At 37.1% G+C, this 14623-nt stretch overlaps 1 protein-coding gene across 1 annotated transcript; it reads right to left on the bottom strand.

Moving 5' to 3' along the window:
- Positions 1-229: 229 nt before the first annotated feature.
- Positions 230-12406, bottom strand: LOC104468834 (WW domain-containing adapter protein with coiled-coil-like; the record flags this gene model as incomplete). Its single annotated transcript, XM_010083088.1, has 4 exons — positions 230-1443; positions 3461-3588; positions 6611-6797; positions 12288-12406. Coding segments are annotated over 4 exons (504 nt in total), but the record flags the coding sequence as incomplete, so codon positions are not given.
- Between the last annotated feature and the right edge of the window lie 2217 nt (positions 12407-14623).

The raw sequence follows: 14623 nt of genomic DNA on the forward strand, positions 1-14623 counted from the left end.
ATTTTTTAATATACTTTAGGAAACAATATACAAAGCTGAGCTTTGCCACCATTTTCAAGCGGTGGGTTGCTCCAATTACACAAATTCAGCGTTTTGTGATGGTTAAGAACAGCAGTCAGCACCAGACTTAAACAGTTAGCTACAACACAAACATCCTTCGAAATGAAATGTCATAATATCAAGACAGGTAAACCAGGAGTTAACATATGACAACTGTTGGGGAGGTGTCTTAAATCATTCTTGTTGAATTTTATATTTCATTAAATATTTTATACACATTTTCCTGTTTACAAGTTTTAAACAAAATCTCCCTTGAGGAATTATTTAAGTACAAAAATGTTCAACAAGAACAGTTCTAATTAAGAGTCCCCAAACAGACCAAATTTTAATGTGTGTTGACCAAAGGAAATGAAAACCAGTGTTTCTTTGTTTTAACATGTTTATTACAACAGATACAATTCACATCTGACTAGCTTTTTTTTCCTCTTTCCCCTCCCACAACCATGTTAACATGTTCATTGGGCTATTTCCTTATATTTGAGCAAGTAATGTACTTTCAGCACACATGCCCAGCAGTACTATAAGTCCATTCTTACAGGGTGCAAATGGAAATACGTTTCAATAATTTATACAAACAAGTGAGTTATGCTCAATCACTGCAATTTTAAGCTACTGTACACAGGAATGAAAAGATTATAGAAAAAGTGCCATAGCAACAGTGCCTTAAGAAAAGAGAAAATTAGAAGCATTAAAAAACTGATAAAATCAGATTTAGGATTTCATGGGGAAATGGAACACAGAAAATGAAAAACATTTCTCTGTAAAACAGAAATGGAGAAGCACTGCTCTCAATACGGTGCAAGTGTGGTAACAGTTGTTTCATTATATTTTGTACATTACCCAAATTGTTGCAGCCTTAGACACACATCGCCTGGCGCTTGCATTGAATTTTAGGAAATGTAAGATTTCTGAATGATAAATTAACTAAAAAAAAAAAAAAAAAGAAAAAAAAAAGAAAGCTAATTTTGCAGACAGGTTTACATGTAAAAGGCTAGGTATTTAGCCACCTCAGCATTGATTAGTTTTGGATGTCTAAGCTCTGATACACATGGCTTCCCATGGCTTCACTCTACAAAACATATTTACAACGTGAAGAATACATCTACAAGAAATCTACATTTCAAGGGTTTTACAAATCATTCTTGTATCTTTCCCCTGAATTTGACTCCCTCCTGTCCCCTTCCCCATGTCAACTTTTTTTCTGCCCAGCTCAACGGTCCAAAGTCTACTCAAATGCAGCTCAAAAGTGTTAAGACTGGGCATCAATTTAATAGTTCCTGTACTCAAAACCATGTGCAATTGTTTACAACTTTTCACACCATGAAGGAATTCTGATTCTTTAGCTTTTCAAGTTCTTTAATTTGTTGTCTCAAAAATAGTATCCTGCAAGAGAAAAGAGTTCAATTAGTATAAACATTTTTGTTACACAAAGATATTGAATTCTACGTAAGTACTTCCACAACCTCAGCAAATGATAGCAAACTCCTTAGTTCTATTAATAAATTTCAAATATTTTAAATGAATTCCCAACCCATTCAATCACCTACAAACACTACATACAGACGAGCAAAGACCTGCAGTATTTGATTCCTTAGTTAAAAAAATTAAGCTGCTGTATTTCATTATGACTGATACACAGTTATGTCTAAGCCTGCTCTTCACTTGAATTTATCTCCCAGAAAACACAGGACACTGGAAGAGTATGCTGAGTAACTGAATATTCCAAAGAATGGTGTTATGCCTGTGTCATGGAGTTTTTCCAACTGTACAACCACCCAAGGCACTTGTAAATCTTTTTAAACAAGGAATTTTTCTTCTAGGTGCAACACTTCATTTCTAGTACTTGGCCCTGTGGCTGATATAAGACTTTACTCTAAAGGTAGTGTCTAGTTATGGTAAGCTCCAATCTCAAAATATTTCACCATTAAAAGCAATTCCCTTATAAAAGGTGTGGGCATATGAAATAAATCAGTCAATGAAAAGTGACTTTTCACATGATGTCAATTACGGTTAACACAATATCCGTGCTCTGCCCAGAGATAAAATTCCCTCTCAGAACAAATTTAAATAGTTCTCTTCTATGCAAAAGTATAGAAATAATATCATCATTCAAATGTATTGGCTTTGATAATCCCATCCGTTGCAAAAGCCTCCCCCCACCAACTTGTTACTTATGCCATATATTCCACATTTTTGGGATTGCAGCAAAAATAAAAGATACATGTTATCATAGATTCAAAGTCATAATAATCATTATCCATTGATAGCTTAACGATACACAGTGTACAAGAAACAAGGTGCTATTTAGTGAGCTGAACAATGGCATTTGACATGTTATTTTAGATAAATGTGCACCCAGAGACAGAAATGAAACCTTAGGAGATTTTATTTAATCTGTAAAAAACCAAGCAGTTCATTAAATATTCTACAGAAACTGTACTTTATGTAATGAAGTTATACAATAAGATTTTGGTAAGAAAGGACATTTTAGAATCTTTATTAGTTAAGATTTACAAATATATTATAGTCTACTTCTGACTACAACGATTGTTTCACCAACTGCCAAAAAGCAAGAGCTTCTAGGATAAAGACAGTTGTTTAAACAGCATGCAAAACTATTACAGTGGCTTAGAACAGTAAATGAGAATCACTGCATTCAAACTGTAGTGTGACTTAGAATAATATCATTAAAAAGGAAACTGAATATGAAAGCTGACTCAGGATCACGACTACAGGTGAAGAGTTTCAGCATCTATTTGTAAGACTGAACTTGTGTCAATCTTGCACAAGTCTTTAACAACGTGGCTGTGTGTTGCTCCAGTGATACACAAGACACCCTCTATTACTGATGTAGCAGCAGAAGTCTACTTTGCTATAATCAAAGTCTTACTAAAGAACCCCAAGATCTTCTCAGACACCTCCTACCTAAGTAACAAACATTATTTTTTCCTTAGCTTGCGATATCAATGAGACCCCTTCAAACTTGTTCCAGCTTTAGACCTAACAAATGTCTCACGCAAACTGTACTGTTTAAGATTGATACAAACCTATGTGATCTTTGCATCATGTTTGGACAGACGTTTTAGAAGTATGCTGAACTAGTGTGAGTTAATCAGTTTTTCCTAATGCACCTATGTATCTGGAAAGATATTTCTTTTCCATCTTAGTGAAAATATATACAGAAGTTGCATATCTGTTTCTGTTCACTAGAGACTAAGAGGTATCTGTGTGGTAAACAGGTAGAACATACACAGGGAAGACAACTTGTAAACCTGGCAACTATTAGCATACTTACAAAGTCATCAGTAAATATAACTCATGCAAAACAATGCCAGAATGGGAATCCTAATACGACACTGAAAATTACCATTTTGAAAACAAACACAGAGCGCACACTTACCTTTGCTCACGCAAAGTTGCTTGAATTTCACATACTCGAACTAAAGACCTTAAATTCTTTAATTCAGTACAAATTTCTGACATATGGACACTTCCCATGTTATGGGCTTCCTCACGTAATCTTGATGCCTGCAACAGTTACACGTAAAGTTTAGTATTTTGAATCACAGACTGGGAACAACTGGCTGCAGCCAGAGGATTCCTGGATGAGCGTGTCTTGAAACAGCAAAGCATTCTAACTTCAAAAGGGAATTAAATCAGAAATACATTAAAGTTTCTACAAAAGCCCATTTAGAATCAGAAATCAACAACACTGGCTGCCAAGACACTGTCTAACCCAGACCCATGCTAAGGCAGGGATGGTTTAGATTTCCTTGAGTCTAACAAATGTTTACCCAGCCATCTTGAAAGACAGTAGGTGACAGGGCTCCAAGCTTCCAAAGTAATTTGTTCAAGTAGTTAAAAGTCTCTGTCCACTATTTCAATGGCAGACTTAAATTTCCCATGTAAATTAAGCCTTAGTGACAAAAATCATTGAATGTCATCTTCTTTCCAGCTACCTTATACAGGAAAAACAACTTTGCAACCCCTCTTCAGGTGTTCTCTTCCAGACAAATTCCACTGTTTTAATATCCCCACTTAGTCAGGTGGAGATAAGCAGAAGTGTACATTTAGAAAGCATGACCTATCCCTGATTTGTGTGTTTCTTCAAGTCTTGTCACTAAACTGGACATAGGACTACAGAGTACTCCTCAACAGCACCAAGGAGACTAGCATAATTACTCTGAGGTCCTGTGTATCACACTGCAATAAAGAAAGAGGACTTCTTGCAAGTGGCATACTGAAAAAAAAAATAAATTCAAATAGATCCTTCCCTGCAGTATTACTCTTTAGCAATGTTATTCTCTGCTGTACTGGGTCTGAGTGGGATGGAGTTATGTTTCGGATTTGTGACCAAAACAGTGTTGACAACACAGTACTGTTTTAGCCATTCCTGAGCAGTGCTTACACAGCATCAAGGGTTTCTCTCTTTATCTCTCTAATGCTCCCAGCAAATAAACTATCAATAATGACTTTCAAAGTACTTCATTTTAAGCTGACCAGTCACCCATCTTAAAGCAATCTCATTTAAAAGGCCTTAAATTATTTTTTTGCTTACAAGATCCTTGTTAAAAGGTGTTAACAGTCTTGCTGCAAATCAGGATATTTATCAACATCTACTGCCTTCCCATATTACCAAAGCCTGATACTTTATCAAAACAAAACAAAACAAAAAAACCCGAAAAAACCCACAAAAACTTACATAATTTCTTTCTAAAAAGTCCATGCTGACTATTATCAGGCTTTTCTTTTGAGCTATTTGTAAAAAAGTAAATTCAACATTTTTTCTACTTAGATATTGTTCAGTACTCAAAGTACCTCCGCAGTTACTGAGTTCAGACCACCTACAATTCCATTTCTCACATTCCTTAAAGATAAGATAGTTATGTTGATTATTTTCTAATTAATCACATTACTGGATTATTTTTTTCCATATGAACTGTTTCTTATGAGTTCAGTGAGATAACTGCTAGTGGTTCAAGAATTGTTTTAGCTACTCATTGCTGCACTGGACATTTCTTCAAGTCTAACTACTTTAACACATACCTGTGTTGGCCCACCTAATTTATTAACTTATTTATTTTTCAGTTTACTCTGGCATGTGCTTTTATGTCCTAATTTCAATTTAAGCTTGCATCTGGTTAGAAATCTGAAGAAATCAAGGCACTGCATATTTTAGCCTCTCCACTTCCATCTAGCTTACCTTCTTCACTATATATTGCACCTATACTTTCATTCACTTTTTCTATCAAATATCTGACTTAAGTCCCTCAAATGTTACTATTCAAAACTGGTCTATGAACAACACTGTCACGTGAAATTACCTGAAATAGCAGTCAGGACAATACAGCATGCAACACTTGGCACAAAGGTTAAAGTATGTGACTGAGTACATGACTACCTAGCATTAGCTGTTTGTTTTTTTAAATCTCTTTATTACTGGCAGTGGGGAAAAATTACCTATGACCTGTATAAATCTGTATTTTATGCATTAAGATGTATGTCAATTCAGTACACAGTGAAAATAACACTATCAAAACCATGGGCCAAGGCCACAGAGACAACTGGCTGTGCTGCACAATTTCCTTACACACACATTCCATAGCAATGGCTCTGTCATTTGACTCAGTATAGGTTGGTAATGTTTTAAAATTGAATTAAAAAAAAAAATCAATGAAAAGAAACAAAACAAGAACTCCAGAGTCCAAATAGGGTATCAGTCTAGACTCCACATGTAAAAGTCATCCTCCAAGTTACTACGCAAAAGCTTCCAGTATAGGCTTGAGACAGCATGCAACCACTCTTCAAAAGACCAAAGTAAACTGGGCTAGTTAAGATTAATATCCCATACAGACTGTGTCAGACAGGGTTGCCTGTGAAAGGAGTTGAACTAGACTCAATAACCAATATGGTTCCTTTGAGTAATACATTCCAAGCAGCTGACATGCATCCAGTTTCCCTGTATTACCACAACAGGATGGGTTTCATGCAGTTAAGTTATAAAATATGGATGGCAATTCTACTGGATTTCCCATTATGTAAAAATAGCCCAAATTCAGTCTGAGTCCTCTACATCATATTAAAAACTGGGTACAACAAACAAGGCAGAGTTCCTTTTTCACTGTGTAGAGCTAACAACTGAGTGACTCAAACTGTGGAGTAGTTTAACTCTGTCACCCAATTCATAACATTTTCCACATAACAAAAATATCATTATTAGAGAAAATTGTTGAAATTTATCTTCTTTGTAAATTTCAACAGAACTTTGGCAGTAAAAAAATTGTTATGAAGACAGATATTAATCTAAGATAATTTCAAAAGCACTGGTACTTTAGGCAAAACTGAAAACAGCAACTGCTAAATGGCAATCACATGTAAAACCTGCAGGTCTGGCCTAAGCTCTCTCCCCTCTCCTCTCTTCTGGCTAAGGCCAAGCATCAGGGTTTTTTAAATACTTCTAATTGCTAAGAAAAACAACCTGCTTAAGGAAATCAGATTTTAAGCTACACATTTTGCACTCTCACAGGGAACAAAGCACAAGTGTACTCACCTGCTTTTCTGCATGATCTGCAGGCCAGCCTTGAACATGCTTTATAAGATTTTCATTGAAGTGTGCTGCTAGCGTAGGCGTTAATGAACAAGTGGGTCGTACAGATGTATTTTGTGGTGCAGGTGTTGAATTTGATGCACTAGTGCTAGAGGTATGATTTGGACTTGGTGATGGGCTTCTCTGACTACTGAAAGAATTGAAAAAAAAAGAGCATTTAAAAACATATGTAGGCCTATAGAGAAATAAACAATTAAAATTCACTGCTTCCAGCCACAAAACTGCTTAAGGCATTTAAACCACAAGTAAATACTTCCGGCAGACCAAACCTCTGCTGCTTTTCCACAAATCTCCTACTCATATGGGAACTGTTTGAGCGCTACAGGTTTTTTCTTTAACTTTGATAGCCATTCAAGTGATGTAAGCTGTGCCTACATTTTAGTGTTGGATAGAGAACACATACATCTATGTTCTTCCTTCAAATAGCTGCAAACCTAAGACTTTCAATAATGATGTATCAGATGCAGTCAACAAGGTTTATTCAACAGAATATTGGCAAGTGTCACATAATCATTAAGTACAAAGCCTGATGTCCTGATTTACAATATAACCCTATGGGCTTTGAAGAGTATAACAATTTACTAATGCCAAAACACAAACACCTATGTCACTTTGTGATACTGTACATCCTCACTTAAAGCCCTCAAGAGAACAGTATGTTTGTAGCTACCAACTTGACTGTTTACTGGAACATAATAACGCTGCTGTTTTTCTGTTTGGTGTGTTAACCTGCTGCTGGAGAACAGATGCACGGAGACTTGCTCAGTTGATATGTGTACTGTAGGGTCAATCAAAAACTCTGTGCCTTAGACAAAGCCTTTGACCTTCCTCTTTCACGTCTCCATATGCAAGCAAACACAACATTTACATTATCTGAGCACTACACCACAGCATTTCCAATTCTGTTTTGCAACTATAATTCTTGGTCAAAAACTTGAATTTTTACTAAAAACCTCTCATGTTGATCTTGGCATAGCAGTCTTTTGCCATCCACAGTTCTCAAGATTGTGTTACCTACAAAGTATTCTATCTGCTACTTTAAACAATGCTGTTGGGTTTTTTTAAAACTGCATTCCTCTAATAATTACCCTCTCACTCACTCTCACAAAACATTTTTCTTCTCTACCTCATGATGCTTCTCATGTAGGGGACGGGCCTCGTTAACAGCTCCTTCTTCAGAATTTCATCTCTTTATAAAAGCCTATTTCTGCTGCAGTGACTAAAGGTGGGTACCACTTAGGGAAATCTTTGTTAAGCTGATATGACTGACGAATCCACAACAACTCATACTCCCCAACTTGCAAATGCTCCTCCTCCACCTTATACTTGGATGGTAAGCTCTCTAGGTAAAGAAGTAGGGTTTTTGTTTCACTTGTATCACTTCCTTCAATAAAATTATGATATACAACCTGAACACCTAACATTAAGCCCAACAACCTACAGAAGTTTGCCCAAAATATGTAAAAATCACTTCTACTTACTTTCCATGTGTCCAGAAGCCCTGCAATCACGGCCACCATGAACACTACACTCTCATACGGAATGGATCCAACCACATCTAACACAACTGCCAGAGCTGCAGCTACTCAGTTCTGCTACATGTAAGAGCTCATTGCTGTTCTTTAACTTCCATATTATCACCAATAGACAACTTCAGTGTGATTTTCACCAGAATCAAAACTGCTATTTGGTATATCATCATTATCAAACATAGGATCAGAATGTGGGGGGTTGTCCCCTCCTTGCAAGCACTGCTGTCCAGGTGATCCAGAACTTGTGCTGGGAGTCGTACATAACCCATGGTAGGGAAGCTTAGAAGCTGACATTTCAGCATGTGCCCTTTTCTGCCCCCCCCCATCGCTTGCAAAAACAAGGCCTCTACACTCATACTTTCTTTTCTAGCATTCGTTCAATCACTTCCACCCCACACACACTCACAGAGAGCAGTCTGTTCTATTTTGCAAAGAGGTGGGAGCAGCACTTAGTTATCCATGCAAACACAGACAAGGACAGGTCAGGATGAAAACAGTCTGCTCTGTCCTCTCCATCCTTGTACAGAAAGACAAAACAATAATCTCAACCAGGACAAAAGAAGATCACTAGCACTGTAACAGTGGCAGTACCTCACAGTTACGATGTTCTCTGGCACTACATATAACTGACAAATAGTAGTACTAATTATGTAAGTACCTAGCCACTACTCCTAAGATTACATTTACAATCACTCTCCCACTGGTAGCAGCTTTTCAATACAGGCCATAATTTCAGTCTACTTCTTAAAACTTTCTTACTACTTGCCTGCAAGCAATATAAAGTAATTAAAAAAAAAAAACCAAATATGAGAGGAATCTTATTCATCACCTTACATACCCCCTTGAGGACTGAAAACATCCTAGAATAATGCGACTATCTTCACAGTCCAATGCCCAGCCATTTATCCTAATCACTCACACTTGCAAAGAATTAGAGCAGGTTTCCAAACAAACAGCCAACATAGTAGGTACAGCACACTGCTCTGCAGCAAAGCCTTCCTCATTCCTTTCAGCACCCCAAATTTGTTGAAAAGCTTAGAATTTAAAAAAAAAATGCAGAAAGAATTTGGCGGGCAGCTTTGTTAAGAGTTGTATGCATAAATTTCCCTTGGTTTCAGGCAGCAGAAGTTGCAAAAGGGTATATATGATGTAACTGTGGGGAAAAGTATTCATTGGGTTTTGAGTTCTGTGTTCCCTTCAGTAATTGGCTCAACTACGTCAAAACCCCTTACTAGTGCAAACCCTTAACTGTAGAAAGATTCATCTGAAGTCCCTTCCAACTTAAATTACTCTATAATGCCATGTATTCATACAGCATCAGCACGCTGATAGTGCAGAGAAAGGCTACATTTATTAAGTAGAAGCGAGGCACCACCTGCAATGCTTATTCACTCCTTGGTTCTAAAAGGATCAAAGTTCCTCCGTGACTTGCCTCCTCTCCATTTATCAACCTGGCTTCTCCGACTGCTACTTCATCAGTAAAAATCACTCTAACACATCAGAAACATTTCAGGAGAATAAATAAAATCTGTGGATTTCTCAAAAATAAAGTTGTATCTTCATTATGAATAAAATACAAGGTCATAAAATATCCCAGCACTGCTATGTTAGCAGCAGGGGGAGCTATGAACGCAGTAATGACAGCCAGTTCTGAACTACTGCTATATTTTTAAGTGCTTCAATAAAGCCAAATACCTGCCTTAGTTGCCGGATGAGTTAAAGACTGACTATGCCACAGTTAATGGAATGCTTCCAGAGAGGCAAAAACATCTGTACAAGAGTATGACTACAGGATGGTTCTGAAATACACTGCCACAAACTACAAAATCTTAAAACCTACCAAAAATGGGAGGAAACAACTCCCCCTCCAGCAGTTTTGCTTTCTCTAAGGTAAAGGAAAAATATTCCCAGCACTTTCTGGAAACAAAGAGAAACTACCAACCTCATGAAACTATTAATTATGGACGCACCCATTTAGTTCAATTTTTAAAACAGCCATAATTCATGTTGTGTTGCTGGAATCACCTTATACAAAAAGACTCACTGTATGCCTACAATGCATTAATTTCCTAACTCACATAGCTGAAATGATCACAACTTTAAAGTTATCACTAGCTATTCACATATTTCTTAGCACTTCCCCGCAAAGAAGCTAAAAATAATTTTAGCTCCATTCGCTTAAAACTTTCAATAATAGTAAAAGCAAAGGAAATGTAGTTGTGATTAACTTCTGCACAACATATATTTAAGCTGTAGAAAAATGCAACCTTAATTCCTGGAGCCTCTTTTTGAACCACTTGTCCATAGTTCAGGTTGCTAAGTTGTCGTTCATTCCTATCAAAAAAGTAAAGTGAGCTGCCCCAAGAGCAGTCCCCCATTTGTCTGACTGCTTTCACCTACAAAGGAATAATCTGTTCTGTATCAATTCAGAAATACTGCCCAGACACAGGATATGTTTTGTGGATGAGTAAATGTACCATCTGAGATGGTCCATTTTCATTCAACTCCACTGCACTAAACAGAAGAAAACACCAGTCGTACAGGTTTTTCCAAATCATCTGTTCCTTCATTTTCCATTTTTTTGTAAATGAGACACTTCCAAAATAAACAGAAACACAGGAACTCATGATGCACAACACACCACAGTCACAAATGGGTAACAATTTGAGAGATACAGAATACTAAACAATACCAGTATTGTCACAATATATTTGATACTAGGCTGCACACTCTCCTCTACCTGTGCACTGCCTCCCTGTGCTGCCTCCTCCTCAAATACGGACAGTGCTACCTGCACAACCCCTCTGCTTCAGAGATACAGTTGCTGGGACAAACTCAGCTTCCCTTCTCCAGCAAAATGCTGATGCCAAGCAGAGCAATGGTTTGCAGAGAGAGGGCTAGTAGATCCCTAAAGGGAACTCAATGTGGGTAAGGGTTATGCCAGGTTAGGTCACTGGGACCAAGGAAACAAACAAACAAGAAACCCACTCCCCCAAAAACCCCAAACACAAACCAAAGCCCTTCTCCCCACAAAAACAGCAAAAAACAACACAGATTTGAAAATCTAACAATAAGTTAGCACATCGATGACATGTAATCAAAGGTCCCCTTTATTATTAGTCCCAGAAGGGCAGAGAAAAGGACCTCACTATTTCATGATCTGGAAAGCACCACCATGTAGGTTTCAGGTATGCTGGCAAGGAAGGAGTGGTGGTGTTTTTGTTCGGTTGGGGTTTTTTTTAGTATCATACCACACACCTTATTGAACCACTCTAAAAAATCTAGCTTTTAAGAAGTGCAGCAACACCTTGTAGATTTACAGATCCATTGCGATGATGCACTTCTTAAAAAGTTAACCCGCAATCTCCTCCTGTCACAGTTCCAGACCATGACTCTACCACAGAAGGATCTTCTGACATATCTTTGGTTACAGCCCCTGGAACCAATATGATAAAGTGCACAGCATCCTACACAACGAAAAGCCCATCTTTCCAAAAGAAAAACAGCATACAAAATACAGATTCTAAATCCACCTTTTAAATCCATTGCTAAATGTTTCCATCATGCAACGTCTGAATAGGCTGCAATGTTGACAAAAAAAGTCTGACGAAGAAAAAGCATTTGTGAAACTTAATTTTTAATGTTTTTAATCAAATTACCAAAATCACCTGATAGACAAAAGTTCTCACTAATGTAAAAATCAAATTACACTACAGCAATACACTGCAAACAGCTAACATTAATTAAACCACACAGACTTAAAAGCATTTAATCCCATAACTGTACAGAAAGAAACAAAAATTCCAAACTCTGAAATCACAGTACAAGGAATCTTGTAAAACTGACTCCAGAGTGACAGGGCAGAAATATTAATTCCATTTTGCTTCTGTGAACGGAACTCTAGTGGTAGTGGTAAAACAGAGAATCTACCACATTAGCTCTGTAACAAAGATATTTAGCTGCATTCTTTCAGTAGCAGCAGAGTTAAATCATATGTTCAATAAATAGGCCAAAGAATAATCCACATACAACATACATTGGATCAAGAGCAAAAACAGAGTACAGCAAAGAGAAGTATGTCAATATACCTTGAGCGCTGAAGACTTCTTGGAGAAGCAGGTTCATGACCTGCCTGCTTGTCAGCTATTACTGGCTGCTGAGGTGCTGCTTGTGAAGCTGGTCCTTGTTTAACACCTGGAGTAGCAACCTGTAAAGTTAAAAATTTCATTAGATTTCCTCCACAGTAAGTATCAAGCATAAGGACCGAAGGAAAACACATAAATTAAAAGTTTCAAGACCAGTGAGGTTTTTTGATACAAGGTATTTTGTTTACAGAATTTTTATACTCTTCACAAGTTCTTTTTTTTAAAAATCATCTCTACTTCCACAGCTGTGATAGATAGCTTTTTCTACTAAAATAGAAAGAGTACTTAACAGACATAAGTGAAGAAAATTTAGATCTGACTTGTCAAAATATTGCAAGTTTATTAGGTAAAATGGTTCAACTCAATTGCATTTTCTACCATATCCTCCATGTGAGCACCAAGCTCATTTTCAACCTCAGAAGAACTGTTCATTACTCAAATAAAAATTTTCACTTAAAAAGTTAGATGTTTCCTACAGTGTCAAGAGCAGAATTATGTCATAACCATATTATAACATCTCTATCAGAAATGGAAAAAAAAAATCTAAAGTATATCAGTTGGCTACTCCTCCTTTTTAACTTGTCAGTTCTAGACTAATGAATGATTAAAGAGTCAGCTTTTTGCTTTTCCTTTGTAGTACACATCCACATTTAAGATACTAAGACACCAGCAGCAAGATACAGTCTTTTTTTCTGTGAATTCCTGAGCTACAACAGGATAAAAAGTTTGGGAATGTGCTAGTGTCTAAGTTACAGTAAATGGAGTTCAAGATACTTTTTTTTCCCCCCCATACTCTGCATACCTGTCCCTTTTAAAGTATGTGCAAGAGAGGAAGCAGCTCCAAAATTTATCCCCCACCCTGGAAAAATCAAGCTAACAATTTTAAGAAAGAGGGAGGGAAGAAAAATGGGTTCTAGGGATCCATAAACACAAAATGCATAAATCAGGCAGCCTGTCTGGCATTTGCTGACATTAAGTTGGTGTAGATTACTAACTAGTGGTCATCTGAACCTTCAGAAATTCTCTCAGTTTCAGAAACAGACTCCTGTGAAATAAACCACAGACAGCAAGTCAGACAGTATCTACTAAAGTAAACTCAAGACATAACTTCATTTATTTAAATATACAGGAAATCTTAATGTTATCTCAAACCTACTTATACGTCTAAGAGAAAAAGCCACCTTCTAAAATTATCATCAAAAGCCAAAAAAAGTCTGAATAGCACATGAAAATCTCATGGTTCTGGAAAGAAAGCAAGATCATTATAAGATCACTCAGTGTGTTGAAATCAGCAGAATTAGACAGCTGAGGAGGCAAAACAGTAGCAGTTCATAAATTGATTTATGAAAAAAGTATCTTTATGAAATGTATGACATGAAGTGCTATTAACGCCGGAATTTTGCTCACCCTGTGGACATAACTATTGAGGCTGCTAAACAGAAGAACAGTTTCAAAAGGAAAGTACATCACAGATAATACAATCACCTTGCAGATCCAAACTAGACAACTCACCAGCTCCTTGGTAAAAATAAAAACAAAAATTGATTGTAAAGAAAAACTGGGATTTGTGAGATAAATAAGCAACAAACACTTGTAACTATTCCCTATTTTCAAAGCCTTTCGATGACTGGAAGTGTACCAAGAACAGAAAAATAATAAGGGCTAAATAAATTTTTAAAATACTCTGTAAGCAACATTCTCACTGAGCTTGACAATTCTGTGTTAACATGCTTCACACAGTTATTTTTCAGAAATTCAGAACACTTTCTATTCATACAACACAGGCACAGCTAAACAGCAAAATGTGATGCCTAGGATCCTGGAGTCTGCGACACCTGAGCTGCCATGTTCATGCAGCACAACTCCAGGCTTGAGTTTAAAAGCAGTACAGAAATGTTCAGGCAGTCCTAAGTAACAGGCCCTACGGTGCAAAGGGCACTACACTGATCCCAGAGCTAGCTTAAGTATCTGTGCATCTGGCACTGGGCTCTGCTAGCATGCTGCCAGCTCAGTTTTGTCTACGCCTGCTGCACAGAAGCACTCTAAGCCAACTAGCTTGTGCTCTGAAACCAAGCGTGTCCTGGCACAGCACCACATCTTTATTATGTATAATTTACCTCAAACTCTTAGAACTGGATAAGCTAACCTGACTGACATATCCAAAGGAGTACCAAAACAGACATGCTCACACTGGAGCTATCACCACCTATGTTCTCATCTCAATCCCATTTTATGGAATTGAATTATGTGAATACAAGAACGATCAAGAAAGTTCTTTC

The sequence above is a fragment of the Pterocles gutturalis genome, unplaced genomic scaffold (genome assembly GCF_000699245.1).
Source record: "Pterocles gutturalis isolate BGI_N339 unplaced genomic scaffold, ASM69924v1 scaffold18535, whole genome shotgun sequence".
NCBI lineage: Eukaryota > Metazoa > Chordata > Aves > Pterocliformes > Pteroclidae > Pterocles > Pterocles gutturalis.